The sequence below is a fragment of the Marmota monax genome, unplaced genomic scaffold (assembly GCF_021218885.2).
Source record: "Marmota monax isolate L192 unplaced genomic scaffold, Marmota_monax_Labrador192_F-V1.1 WCK01_AAM20220418_F8-fsc00127, whole genome shotgun sequence".
Taxonomy (NCBI): Eukaryota; Metazoa; Chordata; class Mammalia; order Rodentia; family Sciuridae; genus Marmota; species Marmota monax.
Genome location: NW_026692894.1, coordinates 4141910 through 4160528, shown reverse-complemented (window position 1 = coordinate 4160528; position 18619 = coordinate 4141910). Strand labels below are relative to the sequence as shown.

Genomic DNA, 18619 nt, shown 5'->3' with positions numbered 1-18619 from the left:
CAAGCCTCTCAACCTCTCCCTACTCCTCCTGCTCTTGAGGCTGATTGGCTGGGTCGTGTGGGCGGAGCCAAAAAAAGTCCCCCAATGAGCAGCTCTGTGGTCTGAAAGGGCGGGGGAAACAGCCCAATGAGCATCACAGCAGAGGAGCCAATCAGTTGGCAGCTAGAAGTTTGCTGAGGCTGCTGTGAGCCAATCATCAGCTGGCAGCTGGAAGTTTGCTGGGGCCCCTTCGGCTGTGGCTCTTAAAATCTCCCCCTCTCTGTTTAAACAACAAGCATGTGGCTTAGGGACCATGCCTGCCTTAGGTTGTCCAATACTACATATGGTGTTTACCCATCATCGTTTGAGCTGACCTCAAGGCGTCAGCCTCCTGTCTTAGGTCAGTACCATTGCAATTGGATCTTACCCGTCATTGACTACCGGTACAGCATACAGCCACACCTGTGGATAGGTCTTTGTACCAGCAGGGGGTGAGGTTCTTTGCCTCACCTCTTTTGGCCCCCAAATTTTAGCTGAACGACCATCACAAGCAGAAGGGAGGAAGATACACCAAGCCAATTGACGGCTCCTTTTGGAAAAATTGTACCACCGATGACACCATCAGCAAAAATACCCCAACACTACCACAAATCGCTGCACCAACAGATAGTTCACAATGCATACAAGTGAGTTCATAATGCATACAAGTGATACATAGTACAGACAAGTTCTGGCTCTCAACACCAGAGTAAGTCAAAAGTTTTATAAAGCAAAACATAACCTTAGATACTATGTGCAGTGTACTTGATGTTTTCTATCTTGGTTAAAATGCTGATGATACCCTTAACATTGTTTTTAGATTTTAAAAAAATGTAGTAAATCATTTCTAAAACCACTTCAGCTCCAAATTAGCATGAATATATACTGTGAAATTATTTGGTCTGTCAAGAGAGCAGTTCACAAAGAATATTTTCTCTCATGTAGCTAGTTGTGGCCAACCCAGCAAATGTCAATCCAATAAAAATCCACTCCAAAGTCTTTAATCTGTTTCTCTGATTATATACTACCATTATTAGTAATTATTAATTTTGTATATTTTAATTCCCCACCCCATTTTTTTTTTTTTTTGCCATGCTGGAGAATGCACCCGAGCCTCACACTAGACAAAATGTGCTACTGCCCTATTTTTTCCTCTTTAAACTGACCTTTTCTATTATTTTCTTTGAACCCACAGCAATACCTTATAATTACTACTTAGCATATAGTTATTTTATCTGAGCTTGATTTACTTTAAAAACTTATTGCAGGATTTTAATTTGGCTGTATGTAAGACTGGCCAGCGCTTGTACTTTTTTTAGATTTGTAGGATAAACATTTTTTTCCCTATCTGAACTGAATGGTTTTTATCCTTTGACCATCTTTTAGGAGAACTTAAGCTCCTGAGTATTACAGCTTCGGTTTACTCTTTACTAGGTATCTTTAATGTCTCTGCAAGAACTTTGCTGAAGAGACTGTAATTTTCCTTGTCAGTTTCAGTTTTAGTTTTTAGGAAAAAAAAGATTATTTGAATATATCAAATTGATAAACACAAAATTAAGGTAGAAATTGGGGCTGCATTATAGCCTTCCTTGTCATACTAGCTCTTTCCCTTGAGTTTTCATTACTGTGTTATTAAACATACAAAGCCAGGTGAAATTGTGAATCACTTACATTAACTGATAGCTTTGAGGCTGGTTGTATTGGGGAGATTTTTTTTTTCTCTTGATAAAGTACAGTTGAAGATGCAAAAGAAATTACTCTTTTCTGCGCTGATCTTTTCAGATTTGTTATGATTTGTACTGAGACGATTAAAGTGTAAAGTATAAGGGAAATTGTATTGCTTCTGTAGTATTGTAGCTAGCCTGCTAAACTTCCTATGATCATTTTTGTTTGCTCATTATTTTTCAGCACGTTTTCAGATCTCTTACTTAGACTTGGCATGTCTTTCCTTAATACCTGTTGAGTTCTACTTAGTTAGTATTTCTTTTGCTTTCATTCTTTGCTCTGCAATGTGAAATGAAAAAAGAAAAACCCTTAACTATGGTTTCCTCATAGAAATTCTAATGTTAATTGATATTTCTGCATGCATTCTCTACTCTGAAAGAGAAAATGAGATAAAATATATAACTGTGTTCCCTCGTATAGATATTCCAGTGCAGTTCATGTAATATTTTATTGCTAATTCGGTATACTTGTCCTTTTTTATTGATTTTTCCTTCTTTTGGGTTTTACCAACTGCTTTCATATAAGTGTAGATATAAAATGTAGATTATTTCAAATGTTCATCTTTCTAAAATTCTCCATATAAAAGTGAATATTTCATTATCAGTCTCTCTTTTTTAAAAGTGATTTTACAAAAGTAAAATATAAAGAACAATAGCTTTTTCCTTTTAAATGAAGAAATCAGGGGAAAGGGAAAATTCAGATAGGGTGAAGACAAGGAATTTGAACACAGAAATTTATACCATAAACATCTGTATAATAGTTAAAAATATAGGAACCTCAATTCCTAGAGTTCAAAGTAAAAATGGAAACATGATAATTTAACAATCACCATCTTATGAGTCCTAACTTAGTAGTGAGAGTAGTGAACAGTGCTTTCAGTAACAGCCCTACCTGAGCAACTTAGTGAGACCCTGTCTCTAAATAAGATATAAAAAGAGCTGGGGATGTGCCTTAGTGGTTAAGCGTCCCTGGGTTCAACTCCTGGTTTAAAAAAAAAAAAAAAAAGAGAAAAGAGAAAAAAGTTTGTTTTCACATTTTTTTTTTTTTTTGGGTAACATTCTTCTTTAGAAGTTACTGGCCTTATGAAAGATGTACACTGATGATGAGGACTAAAATACCTCATTTCCCCCCCTCATTGGTCAGAATTAATGGTAAAGAACCATCTCTCAGACTAATACAAGATTTAAAGCCCATTGAATTGCCTAAAGTAGAAGAAGTTATAAAGAATTTTGATTGGTAAGGCTTCTTATTGAGCTATGTAGAATAAGAGATAATGAGAGTTGTACCTATATAAAACATTATCACTTAATTTGTTCAGTAAGAGGAGCCTGCCTGTACTATTTGAAATATTTGAAAGATAATTTTAGTATGAATAATTTTCATTCCTTAACCATCATCTTCAAAATATATATTTTCCAACACTTGGAATTGAAATTAAAAGCATATTCCTGAATGCAAAATATTTTTACATGTATTAGTTTAACCAAATTTTACTTGTCTTAAAATCTTAACTAGTTATCTAGTTAGGTCTGAGGCAGTTGGTTCCCAAAAACCGTTCTAATAATTTTATTTTCTTTATTTGATAGGGAGCTCTCAAATTAATGTTTTAATTGATTAGTAGCTTGTGTCTATTTGAGAATCAGGAATGAGTCTGAGCTATGATCATTAAGAAGGTAAAATAGAGTCAACATAGCATGGTCTCATTAATTTAAACACAAATTTTTGAAGTAGGGTCAGATGGTATGGGATTTATAAAGAATATAATCTTCATTGCTTAGAAATCACAGTTGTATCTCCTTAATGTGGGTTTACTATATTCACATTCTCAAATTTTTGTAGGGAAAGAGAGAATTTAAAATAGCCTGATAGAAAGTTCAGATTATTTTGCCAATCTACATTGCCCAGTAATCATCAGCTAGGAAAATCAACTGTGATACTATCTATGCTCTTTTTTCTGAAGGGAAAAAATATGCCTGTAAACATATACAATATTACATAGAAATAAGATCATGAAAATTATATACAAAATTTTCTATGCACACATTATTAACCCGTGATTCAAATATTGCTTCCACTTATTTGTCATGCCTTCCAATAGGATAATTCTCTGCTGTCTTCATCATCATGCTTGATCCTGTAACTTCTTTTAACCAATAAAGTATAAATGAAAAATTCACATGCCACTGATGACCAGAAACCTTAAGAGATGTAGTAGTCTTTATTTGTCTTTTTCCTCTGCCATGAGATAAGCAGATTTTCAATAATTAGAATCACTTCTTCATTCTGGGTCCCTGGAATGAAGACACATGGAATAGAGCTGCTCTACCCTTAGCAGATCTATAGTGTAAGCATACCCAACAACCATTGTGGTAAAGTCTCTAGATTTTAGGCTTGAGGGGGGAAGTATTTAGATGGTATCACAAATCATCTGTAAATAATCTGTGTGTGTGGGGTGGGGCTAGGGATTCAATTTAGGGCCTTGCCCATGCTCAGAAACCACTTTACCACTGAGCCACATCCAAGTTCTAAACAAAAGAAAATTTGGGATTTGTTTTTAGGTTCTTACTTGCCTATTTTGATAGTTTTAACTAAGTTTTCCACAATATACCTACCCTGTTGACAATTTTAATGGCCAAATAGCATGCAGATACACTATCCCATGAGCATTTTGTTGGAGCTAAGATAATGCTTTACTATTCAGAAAACTTGTTTTGTCAATTTTTTAAAAAAATTGACATTTTATGATTAGTCTAAAACAGATAAATGTGTCTCATACATATTATTGTACTAGTATTGTACTAATTTGCTGTAATGTTAACATGTTAATCTATGCCCTGTAAGTGACTATGAGACACCATTACTGGGAAAACTGTATAAACGTAGTATAAGAAACAAGCCTCTCTCCAAATAACTTTGTTGCTAGTTCACACTTGTGAACAGTCACTCCCATAGGTGTGAAGAATCTAGTTCCTGTGTAATTTCAGTGATAAGCCAAATTATAAAATAAACTTAATTAGGGCTGGGGTTGTAGCTCAGTGGTAGAGTACGTGCCTAGCACTTGTAAGGCACCAGGTTTTATCGTTAGCATCACATCTAAAAGAATATTTTAAAAAATACTTAATTACTGATAACAAACTTTGTCAGCTTCATGTATTCTCCTCTTGTTTTTACAAAAAGCTTTTGAGAATGTGCTTTGGGGAGTCAAACCAATGTTATCTCTGCAAATAAAAGTTTGCAATTTTGTGTTCTGAGCAGGAAATATGACTTGAGAGGCCTTTTAGAGTCCTATCAGGACCAGGTAAAATCATGAGTAAGGATGAAAATTTATCTATCTTCTGGGATAGTTTGTAAAATTCAAATATCTGTGTATTGACAGAGGTGCTTAATGTTTCTACTGTGCATGGAATCACTCTTGCTTCCCATAAATAGATGTTATAGCAATTTTAAATCCATTAATGCCTAAGAAAACTAATATTCTTAAATTTCGTATGTTCATCAATATCCATTAAGTTAAATTCAACGAATCCAAATTGTGTATTATGTGGCAGGCATTTTGTTAGTGGCTGTGGTATACAGTGAATAAGACATTCATTTATTGAACAAGTATTTATTAAATGCCTTGTATGGGTAATCTAAAGGATTTCCTTGAGGAAGTAGTGCTTATATTGAGTTCAGAGATGACTAGGCATTTCTGAGGAAATATACCATGGAACAGTTTCTCATATGCTATGATCATTCTACTCCATGTTGAGTTAGGCTGGAATATTTGAAAAACTGAGAGATAAAGAATGCTCTACAGGAACAGGAAAGAAGGAGTATGGCTTAAGATAAAATAAACCTTTCTTCCTCTGTAATTTTTCTGGTCAAGTCTTTTAGTTACAGTAGCAAAAATGCTAACTACAATAATTATAATGGCAAGAGGGGACCACTCAAGTGTTTAGGAAAGGAAGTGACATTGTCAGAATTTTTAAGTCCTTATGTATATACTAAGGAGTGGGATGTCTGGGTCAAATGGTAGTTCCATTGCATGTTTTCTGAGGAATCTTCATACTGCTTTCCAGAATGGTTGCACCAATTTGCAGTCCCTCCAGCCATGTATGAGTATACCCTTTTCCCCACATCCTTGCCAACATTTACTGTTACTTGTATTCTTGATTGTTGCCATTGTGACTGGAGTGAGATGAAATTTCAGCATAATAATTTGCTTTTCTCTAATTGCCAGAGATGTTGAACATATTTTCACATATTGACTTTTCATATGTCTTCTGTGAAGAGTCTGTTCATTCTTTTGTCCATTTATTGATTGGGTTATTTGTTGGCGTGTGAGAGAGAAGTTTTTTGTGTTCTTCATATATCCTGTCTCTGTGTCTTCTATTTTGCTCATTGGTCTTCATGTCTGCCTTGGTACCAATACCATGCTGGTTTTGTTATTATAGCTCTGTAGTATAATTTAAGGTCTGGTATTGTGATGCCTCCTGTTTCACTTTTCTCTGAGGTGCAGGCAAGGAAAGATTTTCTCCCATTTTGTAGGCTCTCTCTTCGTATTTCTTGAATTGTTTCCTTTGCTGCAAAAAAGCTTTTAGTTTGATACCACCCTGTTTATTGATTCTTTTTTTTTATTATTTATTTTTTTTAATTTTTTATTGTTGGCTGTTCAAAACATTACATAGTTCTTGATATATCATATTTCACACTTTGATTCAAGTGGGTTATGAGCTCCCATTTTTACCCCATATACAGATTGCAGAATCACATCAGTTACACATCCATTGATTTACATATTGCCATACTAGTGTCTGTTGTGTTCTGCTGCCTTTCCTATCCTCTACTATCCCCCCTCCCCTCCCCTCCCCTCCCCTCCCCTCTTCTCTCTCTGCCCCCTCTACTGGCATTCATTTGTCCCCCTTGTATTATTTTTCCCTTTCGCCTCACTTCCTCTTGTATGTACTTTTGTATAACTCTGAGGGTCTCCTTCCATTTCCATGCAATTTCCCTTCTCCCTTTCCCTCCCACCTCTCATCTCTGTTTAATGTTAATCTTCTTCTCATGCTCTTCGACCCTACTCTGTTCTTAGTTACTCTCCTTATATCAAAGAAGACATTTGGCGTTTGTTTTTTAGGGATTGGCTAGCTTCACTTAGCATAATCTGTTCTAATGCCATCCATTTCCCTGGAAATTCTGTGATTTTGTCATTTTTTAATGCAGAGTAATACTCCATTGTGTATAAATGCCACATTTTTTTTTATCCATTCACTGTTTATTGATTCTTGATTTTATTTCTTGTAGTTTAAGAGTCTTATTGAGGAAGTCAGTTTCTAAGCTGACTCGATGGAGATTTGGGCCTACATTTTCTTTTGTAAACATAGGGTTTCTGGTCTTATGCCTAGGTCTTTGATTGACTTTGAGTTTTGTGCAGGGTGACAGATAGGGGTTAAATTTCATTGTTCTACTTATGGATTTTCAGTTTTCCCAACACAATTTGTTGAAGAGGCTATCTTTTCTTCAATGGATATTTCTGGTGCCTTTGTCTAGTATGAGATAACTGTATTTATGTGGGTTTGTCTCTGTGTTTTCTATTCTGTATCCCTGGTCTTCAATCCTGTTTTGGTGCCAAAACCATGCCATTTTGGTTATTACAGCTCTGTAGTATAATTTAAGGCCTGGTATTGTGATGGCTTCCAGTTTTACTTTTCTCACTATTTCTTTGGCTATTCTGGGCCTCTTGTTTTTCCCAAATGAATTTCATGATTGCTTTTTTAATTTCTATGAATAAAATCATTGGAATTTTAATAGGAATTGCATTATAACTGTGTAGCATTTTGGTAGTATGGCCATTTTGATAATATTAATTCTACCTAGCCAAGAACATAGGTGATCTTTCCATCTTCTAAGGTCTTCTTCAGTTTCTTTCTTTAGCATTCTGTAGTTTTCATTGAAGGGATCTTCTACCTCATTTGTTAGATTGATGCCTGGTTTTGGTTTTTTGTTTGTTTTTGAGGCTATTATGAATGAGATAATTTTCCCACTTTCTCCTTCAGCTGATTCATTATTGGTGTATAGGAACACAATTGATTTATGGGTGTTGATTTTAAATCCTGCTACTTTGCTGAATTCATTTGAGTTCTAGAAGTTTTCTAGTGGCTTTTTTTAAGTCTGCTAAATATATTACAGTGATGCAGAGCCACATCAATATAGCAGCTCAACTCACAATAGCTAAACTATGGAACCAAACTAGGTGCCTTTAGCAGATGAATGGATAAAGAAAATGTGGGACAAAATGATTTTAGAAAGTGAAATATCACTCAGCCATAAAAAATGACTTTATGACATTTGCTGATAAATGGATGGATGTGGAGATTATTATGCTAAATGAAATAAGTCAATCCCCCCAAAAATCAAAGGTCAGTTCTCTGATATGTGGATGCTAACACACAAGGAGGGGAGGGGAAGAATAGAATATTAATAGATTAGACAAAGGGAAATGAAAGGAAGGCAGGGGAACAGGAATAGGAAAGATGGTGGAATGAATCTGACTTAATTTTCCTATGTACGCATATAAATACATTGTGGTGAATCCCACATCATGTACAACCACAAGGCTGGGATTCTGATTAGAATAAGATGTACTTCGCATTTGTATAAAGATGTCAATATATACTCTACTGTCATGTATACTTAAAAATAACAAATTTTAAAAAGATACCATTGAAAGACGTTGATGGCTTAGACTAGAACGGTAATGGAGAAGTAGATAGATTCAGGAGATATTTAGGAGTTGTAAATGAGTAGGCTTGGGTGGTTTCTTCTATGAAGAATTAAGGGAGGGAGATGTTAGAGTCTTAAGATGATTCTCTGGCTTCTGACTTCAGATTCTAGTTAAATGTTGTTGCCAGTTCCATGAGATGGGAGGAAGGGCAGAATATAGGATCTATCTTAATTTTGGAGATATTCCCTCAGATGATGTGTGCATTGACATAAACAGGATACACAGACTAAGAGTCACTTGTCATAATTAGGCTATATGTATGTGGGGTGTGGGTGTAATGTATGTATTTTTAACTTGTCTGAAGGCATACAAAAGCAAAACAGTATCAGTCTATTAATCCTAAAGTCAGTAAATTTTAAAGAGAAGTAATCATCATGAGAGGGTAAAAATCTGTTAGAGTAAAGGTTTTTTGATTTTGTCTTTTAAAGAAGTTAGAAAAGCTTCTAGCTCTTTTAGAAACTAGAGGAGATTATCCATAGAATTTAGTTTAAATAAGTCTGGCCACATTGAATATATCATAGTTTTCCCATAAACTAAGGACCCAAGATGACAGCTAGGTCCTTTGGTTCTTGCTAACTCTAGTTTAAACCAGTTTGTTCTTAAGAGCTGAGACTATTAGTCCAGATTAACATCAAACTACTGAAATGTTATTAAGATTTTAATCAGAGGGCTGAAAGTCTAGTTTATGAATTGTCTGGCTACTGCTAATGGCTTTGTAGCTTTTCAAAATAAGACACCTAACTTTGGGGGCGAGGGTGGAGGTGGGGGCTGTGCAACTTAGAAACCTAGAATGGTCAAGAGGCTACATAGCCTGTTGTGGACATAAATTGGAAAGAGAGGGAAGGAAGACCAAAATGTTGTTCTGTTAAAGGAGATTTTTTAAAAATTACTTTTTAATTCTAATTTATTATACATGATGGCAGAATGTAATTCTTTTCATATTACACATATAGAGCACATTTTTTTTTCAGTCACTGATTGTACAACAAAGTATTTTCACACCATTTGTGTCTTCAATACATGTACTTAGGGTAATGATGTTTATCTCATTTCACCACCATTCCTATCCCCTTGTCCTCCCCCTCCCCTTCCTCCCCTTTGCTTTATCTCAAGTTCCTCCATTCCTCCCATGCTTTTCAACACCCCCCCCCATTATGAGTCAGCATCCTCATATCAAAGAAAACATTGACCTTTGTTTTTTTTGGGATTGGCTTACTTCACTGAGCATTATATTCTCCAGCTCCATCCATTTACCTGCAAATGCCATGATTTTATTCTCTTTTAATGCTGAGAATTGTTCCATTGTGTGTGTGTGTGTGTGTATATATATATATATATATACACACACACATACATACACACCAAAGTTTCCCTATCCATTCATCTATTGAAGGGCATCTGGGTGTGTTCCACAATTTAGCTATTGTGAATTGTGCTGCTATAAACATTGAAGTGCCTGTTTCTATGTAGTATGCTGTTTTGCTATTTTTAAGTCTTTGGGTATAAACCAAGGAGTGGGATAGCTGGGTCAAATGGTATTTCCATTCCCAGTTTTCCAAGGAATCTCCTTACTGCTTTCCATATTGGCAGGACCAATTTGCAGTCCATGAGTGTGCCTTTTCCCCTACATCCTTGCCAACACTTTTTATTGTTCGTATTCTTGAAAGCTGCCATTCTGACTGGAGTGAGATGAAATCTTATGGGTAGTTTTGATTTGCATTTCTCTAAATTACTAGAGATGTTGAACATTTTTTCACATGTTTATTGATTGATTATATATTCTCTTTGGAGAAGTATCTGTTCAGTTCCTTGGCCCATTTATTGATTGGATTATTTGGTTTTTTTTGGTGTTAAGGTTTTATTCTCCTAGAGATTAGTGCTCTATCTGTGCTTGTGGTGAAGATTTGCTCCCATTTTGTAGGCTCTCTATTCACCTCACAGATTGTTTCTTTTGCTGAGAAGAAGCTTTTTAGTTTGAATCCATCCCATTTGTTGATTCTTGGTTTTAATTCTTGAGTTATAGGAGTCTTATTAAAGAAGTTGGGGTCTAATCCAACATTATAGAGATTTGGGCCTACTTTTTCTTCCTTGAGGTGCGAGGTCTCTGGTTTTATTCCTAGGTCTTTGATCCACTTTGAGTTGAGTTTTGTGCATGATGAGAGAGGTTTAATTTCATTTTGTTACATCTGGATTTTCAGTTTTCCCAGCACCATTTGTTGAAGAGGCTATCTTTTCTCCAGTGTATTTTTTGGTGCCTTTGTCCAATATAAGATAACTGTAGTTATGTGGGTTAGTCTCTGTGTCCTCTATTTTGTACCATTGCTCTACAGGTCTGTTTTGGTGCCAATACTATGCTGTTTTTGTCACTTTTGCTCTTTAGTATAGTTTAAGGTCTGGAATAGTAATGCCACCAGCTTTACCCTTCCTGCTAAGGATTGCTTTGGCTTTTCTGGGTCTCTTATTTTTCCAGATGAATTTCATGATTGCTTTTTCTGTTTCCGTGAGGAATGTCATTGAGATTTTGGTTGGGATTGCATTGAATCTGTATAGTTCTTTCGGTAGTATGTTCATTTTTACAACATTAATTCTGCCTATCCAAGAACAAGATAAATCTTTCCATCTTATAAGGTGTTCTTTAATTTCTTTCTTTAGCATGCTGTAGTTTTCATTGTAGAGGTCTTTCACTTCTTGCGTTAAGTTTATTCCCAAGTTTTTTTTTTTTTTTTTAGGCTAATTGTAAATGGGGTGGTTTTCCTAGTTTCTCTTTCAGAGGATTTGTCACTGATGCACAGAAGCTTCCAGTGGAAACATGGAGATATAATTTGTGATATAAAATGAGATGGGGTTTCAAGAATGGGAATATGTGAACTGGCAAAGTGCCTTATACCCGTGCAAGCTGGGAAAATGTTTGCTTCATGGTACACTCTTCAATAGGATGATCGTCAAATTAACCTGGGTCTCAAACCCCTGTCTAGCACTTGCTTGGGAGGGGAAAATTACCCAAGTTTGCCATGCCCCCCCACTGTCCTCTGCTGAAATGTAGGGATTACATCTACTGTCCTGTAAATTTTGAAGATTAAATGAGAAAATGAATGTAAAGCCCGTGTCACAATGCTTAGCTTATGGTAGCCTCTTAATTCTTAGTTCCTCAATCTCCTTTCATTTTATTTTCTTTATACCCAGTTTTAGTGTCTGTAGTAATGAACTATAAGCCTTAGTAGTGAGCCACATAGTCTTAATGAGTGAGTTAGAAGTATAGTTGGGTTTCTCATCTCTTTTGATTATGAAAAAAGAAATTCACATGAATCTTGGAGTGCCCTTGAAGGCATACAAAATAGTTTATGAATGGTTTAAAGGAACAATTGAAAGATAATTCAGAAAACATCTGGCCACTTTTTCAGTTAACATTTACAGAACACTTTGTTCTGCGTCCTGTATAATGCATGAGACTGACAAGTGGACAGGTGATTTTTACACACAATAGTGCATCTTGGGCTGCAGGAAATCACAGGATGTTGTGCCAAGAGAATTTAACAGCTTGTATCAGTGTTTTAAAAATGTGCATCTTCTCTTACTGATTTATATACTTCTAGCAATATAACCTAAGGAAGTTTAATGAAATCTTGATTATAATAGTAAAAAATTGACAATGGAAAATGTATAACAATAGTTAATTGGTTTAATTGATGTATTAATAAATGGAAAATACTCATTGGTCACACAGATATGCATCTGACAAACAAAAAAAAAATTCATTACACATTGCAAAGAAAAAAAAATAGGCTACCAAAATGGTTAGAAAGAAAAATTAATTTATTTTGTAAGAAAATTCATTTCTTGAAATCACTGAAAGTTTTTCCAGGTTACTTTGAAAAAAATCATTTTAAAATATATATATTATTGTCATAATTTGGTAGAGGATGGGCGTGTAAGCCAACTAAGCATTTTGCCAAATCCAAATATAGTATATCCAAGAGAGAAACAACATGCACATCAAAGGTGAGCAAGATACAGTTCCAGAAAAGTTGCCCAGGTGAATGGGCTTATTAGCAGCACAGGGCAAAGTGCTTTCACAATGCTCCCAGTTTTTAGAGGGAAATTTTATAGTAAGAAGATTGGCCTGTGAAAAATCATTCTGAAAACATGGAGGAAAAGATGTCCAACAAGTATGTGGGTAGGCAAACCCAGGGAATCCACTGGCTGTTTTTCCTTAGCCAGCATCCTTAAGTAACTTATCTCCATCTTGTGGAAACCTCCCATTTCTAGAAAGCAATTTTAAAAGTATCTTTTTTGATAAAATTATTTTTCCTTCTAGTTAATAATAAAGTAAGCTGACAAAGTCCTGGCTGTTTGCTTTTGAACAACAGTCTTATTAAGGGCAAAAGTTTTTGCTCAAGTTTTACAAACAAGTTTGTTTTAAAAGACTTCTCATAAACCTCTCTAATTCACAGCTCTATTCAAGAATGAACTTACACCTTTGGATATACCTTTAAACAGCACCAATGTATAAAATAGATGACTATTCCCATATTTTTCTCATTTATAGAAAAGGACTATCTTGGGGCTTTCTAGTTTTCCCTTTTATATGAAAATTGTGTAATAAGTGAAAAGATCTGTACTGTGTCAGGATCAGATAAAGTGGTTGTTTCTGGACTTTTCATCTATGTTGCTTTCCAGTGTAGAATTCCTTGCTTCATCCATCCCTTCTTTTTGGCAGTGGTCAAAAATTGGATGCCGGATGAAGGAAAGGCACAAGAGAGTAAGGTTGCAAATTCCAGGGTCAAAAGAAGAAACCATTCTTTTTTACTGATCCTTTCTTTAAAGTAGAAACTAAACCCCTTATCTCTCACCATGCACAAAACTCAAAGTGCATCAAGGATCTAGGAATTAGACCAGAGACCCTGCGTCTAATAGAAGAAATAGTAGTCTCAAATCTTCATCATGTCGGATTAGGCCCCAGCTTTCTTAACAAGACTCCTAAAGCACAAGAAATAAAATCAAGGATCAATAAATGGGATGGATTAAAACTAAAATGCTGCTTCTCAGCAAAACAATCAATGAATGAGGTGAAGAGAGAGCCTACATTTTGGGAGCAAATTTTTGCCACACGCACATTAGATAGAACACTAATCTCCAGGATATATAAAGAACTCAGAAGACTAAACACCAGAAAAACAAACAACCCAATCAATAAATGGGCTAAGGAGCTGAACAGATACTTCTCAGAAGATATCCATTCGTTCAACAAATATATGAAAAAATGTTCAGCATCTCTAGTAATTAGAGAAATGCAAATCAAAATTACTCTTAAGATTTCCACTCACACCAGTCAGAATGGCAGTTATCAATAATACAAGCAACAATAAATGTTGGCGAGGATATGGGAAAAAAGGTACACTTATACGTTGCGTGGGACTGCAAATTGGTGCAACCACTCTGGAAAGCAGTGTTGAAATTCCTTAGAAAACTTGGAATGGAAAAACCATTTGTCCCAGCTATCCCGATCCTTGGTCTATACCCAAAGGATTTAAAAACAGCATACTACAGGGACACAGCCACTTCAATGTTTATAGCAGCACATTTCACAATTGTTAAAACTGTGGAACCCACCTAGATGCCCTTCAATAGATGACTGGATAAAAAAAACTGTGGTAACTATACACAATGGAATATTACTGAGTGCATAAAAGGAGAATAAAATTATGGCATTTGCAGGTAAATGGATGGAGTCAAAGAATATCAGGCTAAGTAGGCCAATCCCCCCAAAACAGATGCAGAATGTTCTCTCTGATAACTGGATGCTGACCCATAATGGGAGGGTTGTGGGGAGAATGGAGGAAGTTTGACTGGACAAAGAGGAGATGGAGAATGTTAAGGGGGTATGAGGGATAGGAAAGATGGTAGAATGAGATGAACATCATTACCTTGGGTAAATGTGTGACTGCACATGTAGGTGTGACTCTACATTGGGCACAACCAGAGAAATGTGCTCCATTTGTGTACAATGAATTGAAATGCATTCTGCTATCATGCATAACTAATTAGAATAAATTCAAAAAGTAGAAACATACCTTTCATTTTCAATTGCTGTCATATTATTGAACATCCATGTGCCAAATTCTTTAGGCATGTTTTGTTATTTAGTTATCATTATCCTGAAAGGTATGAATAACTACCCTCCCTTTGTTTTACAGACAAGACCCTCAAAGATTAAAAGGTTGCTTTTAGCTTTATGCCCTGAAAAGTCAGGATTTGAATCCAGGTCTGTCAAATGGTAACGTTCTTTGTATTGCATAAACTGATAACTTTGGCAGGGGAGTTAGAAGACTCTTAGGACTAACTCCAAATTTCTGATGAGTTACATAAATTTTCTTATCTCTTGTTTGCTTTTCCTGTAAGAAGAAACTATTGAGGTGACTCTTAGTCATTTCTGAAATAAAATGATTCAATTCAAGCATAGAATGTATAGATTATCTATCAGCTCTCTTTATGGACAGCTAGTTTGGTTTGTAATGAATACTGTTTGTTTCTGACACCATCACCCTGTGGAGGTGTGAAAAAGGCATATCAGGAGAATGGGTTAAAAGAAGGTAAATTTTTGAAGAAAAGCACCTGAGCATCCAAGGAACATGGCAAACGTGGGCTGACGATTTTGTGGGTAGGACCTGGCAATGTCTTTAGACACCAACTTCATAAGGTTATTATGCCTAAATGAGTTTCTGTTTGTTTATGTTTCTGCCTGTCTCACCATCTTTCTTTGGGGATGGTGCTAGACAATACAATGATGACTCAGTTTCATTTTTTTTTAGGGCCTTAAGACATTTCCAGTTAAGTGATAGGTGGCTATGAGAGAGAAACACAATGACTATTGACATAAGAGAGCTAATGCAATGGCCTAACATAAAGAAGTGTCGTTGTTGCATTATTTATTCCATTTGTACAGTATCTTTCTTAATGATGTTATACAGATAACATTGAGAGAATTAATTATTTTACATGTCAAAATATTGAAGTATAAAAAAATAATTAGGAGAAGTAAATATCCAGAAAAGAAGCAGTAGACACTTAGATTCCTCCTTGGTATAGCAGGTTGGAGATTTGGGCCAAATTTATTGCACTCACCAGTGGTGTTGGAATGGGTGGAAGCTTGACATGGAAGCCCCTTTTGCGGCTGGTCTACTGCTTACCATTCTGTACCCTGTGTTTGTGATTGAGGGCCGTGAGCTTTGTTGTCAAATGGACTTACCCCTTTTACTTGTTAGCTGTTAACTTGGAGCAAATTTCCCAAACGTTCTAAAGTCAGTTTCTTTATGAACAGAATTTGGTATCGTTAATACCTGACTTGAGTTTTCCTAAGAATTAATGTAAATTACACACACACACACACATACACACACATGCTGGGTTTCTGTTTTCGTGACTAAAAGGCTCAGGGGTCACTCCAGTTGAACTGGGCTGACTGGGCTGCGCAAAATAACCACACAAGAGACATGAATACCTTTTCTTTGGGGTTGCTGTGATGGCTCCTCTGACCTTAAGGGTCCTCAGGAAGAGAGAGAGCAAGAGCACTTGCTGACCCCTTTTATTGAGGAGAAGCTATTCAAATGAGGCAAGGGGTCAGGTTTCATTGGGCTGAGTCTATCTTCATGATGGCCACTGTCAGCAGGTTGACTGACACCTGGGTAGGCCACACCCAAGGTCACAGTAAGAGAAGGGGACACACACAAGGCACTTCCATGGAAGATTCTATCCTAACAGGGCAAAGGGTTATATTACAAAGGAACAGGTGAGCGTAGCTTCACCCATGGGCTGTAGCAAGACACACCCATGCACGAGACACCGACCCTAGAACCCAAGAAGGATGGAGAAAGCTCTGTCACATTTCTGTGACTGAGCGCCTCAGCACCCAGCCAGGGAGTGTGACTTAGTCACGTGCAAGGTTGGTCACACACACACACACACACACACACACACACACTTATGTATATGTATACACATATCCATTTATTTCAATGCCTGGCATATGGACAATGTATCATGAATGCTAGAAATTCTTATGCTCAGAATATGTCAAAACATTGATTCTGGTGAAGTTATATAGCATGATAACCGGGGCTTATCTGTGACTCAAAATATAATTTATGTGTAGTTGTAAGGATCATCTTTTACTTCTCTGAATTGATAAAGTATAATCTGTACTTCTTAGAGTATCATTAGATGTTTTGAAATGAAACATAAGGAGAATATACATAATAATCACATTTGTGTATCCACTACCAGCTTAAGAAATAAAAAATTGCTAGAAGGCTGTCCTCCCAATGTTTTTAATGTCTCTTATAAACATAATTGGACTTTGTTTATTTAATCTGAATTTTTTGTGTTTGCTGGTAAGTTTAGTCTGTTTAGTCTGTTTATATTAGTATCATTACTGATATATTTGAACTTACTTCTACCGTATTATCTGTTTTCTATTTACCTTACTATTTTGTGATACCGTTTTCTTTATGATCTGCTCTCTATTGGTTAGAGCAACTTAATTTCTCTTTATTCCTCTTTTTCCTTCTGTTGATCATCCTTCATGATTAACAACAACATGCATCTTTCACTTTGCAAAATCTAATGTTGAAATCAGTGTCTACCATTCTTCTCAACAATAAAGACATTGGAAAACTAATTCTAATCACCCTCCACCAATGGTTTTGATCAGTATTTTATTTCCATTTTTTTAGTTACCCAAATTAGACTTTATTAATTGGTATTGTTACATTTAATTTTTATGTTAACTTATGTTGTTTTCTGATACTCAGATTGTGAATTCCTTAATTAAGTGGATATTCTCACTTTTTTTTAAAGATTTTCAAAAGAAACAACCAGACGATGATTCCGCTCCAAGTACAAGTAACAGCCAATCAGATTTGTTTTCTGAAGAGACCACCAGTGACAACAATAATACCTCGATAACCACGCCAACTCTTAGTCCCAGCCAGCAGCCGCTTCCGACAGAACTGAATGTAAATTCATCGAGTAAAGAGGAATGTAAGTGCCTGGATTTTGAGAGGTGGTAGAGAGAGCAGCCTAAGAAATGTATTATGAGCTTCTTGGTAATGCCTCATGCTCAAGGGTGGGGTGGGGAGGGGGGTGGAGTGGGCAGCAGTTCTTTAAATTCAAGGTAAGTATTCACACATAGAACCCATGTTCAGCAAGTTAGATAATAATTTTCAGCCATTCCATAGAGTGAAAGTTTTTCTTGGATGATAGATTTTTACATTAATTGTCGAAGTACACAAAGTTTTAAGCCAGTATATAGCAGTGACTCTCAGTTCTAGTTGCACATTAGATTCTACTGGGAAATTTTTTTGGCGGCAGTAGGCGGGAGAGTGGGGTGGTGGTATTGGGGATTGGACTCAGGGTCACTTATCCACTGAACCACATCCCCAGACCTTTTTGTTTTATTTTGAGACAGGGTCTTGCTAAGTTGCTGAGGCTGGCTTTGAACTTGGTATCTTCCTGCCTCAGCCTCCTCAGTTACTGCAATTACAAGTGTGCATCACCACACCTGGCTATATACTGGGGACTTTTTAAATAATTTTAATCGTTAGCTCCACTTTTGATTCTAACTTAATTGGTCTACATGGAGGCCCTAAAATATCTATCTTCTCTCTCTCTCTCTCTCTCTCTCTCTCTCTCTCTCTCTCTCTCTCTCTCTCTCAAGCTCTGCAGAGGATTCTAATATGCAGCAAGAATTTAGAGCCACTGGTCTAGGGAACTTAACCCTGTCATTAACTAGATCTTGACTGTTACTAAGCATTTAACTTAGGTAATAAAACTATATATAGAACACAAGGGAGTAGTTTATTTTGTTTACTCTTCTTCTATATGTCCTTCAGTAATGAATACTATTATACATGTGATATGGAAGTTTATTGTCTTTATAATGCTCTCTTTTGGGACACAACTAACTAATAGTACTTGTTGATGGCACAGCAGTTTTTGCTTTTTAAAAGCTTTACTTTATAAGGTTGGAATTTAGTGTTTCAAGTTTCATGAATATCCATAAATGTGATAGTTCAGGAAGTTGTTTTAGTCAGTTTTTTTGCTGTTGTGACTGAA

The 18619-nt window shown here is 36.0% G+C and overlaps 1 protein-coding gene across 4 annotated transcripts in view; it reads left to right on the top strand.

Moving 5' to 3' along the window:
- Zfand3 (zinc finger AN1-type containing 3) overlaps positions 1 to 18619 on the top strand; it is a 316019-nt gene that overhangs the window by 201959 nt on the left and 95441 nt on the right. For all 4 annotated transcript variants that reach the window (XM_058581420.1, XM_046450641.2, XM_058581419.1 and 1 more), the window contains one exon: positions 17363 to 17545. In XM_058581420.1, coding sequence (XP_058437403.1) covers positions 17363 to 17545 — 183 coding nt within the window. The remainder of the gene's footprint in view (positions 1 to 17362; positions 17546 to 18619) is intronic.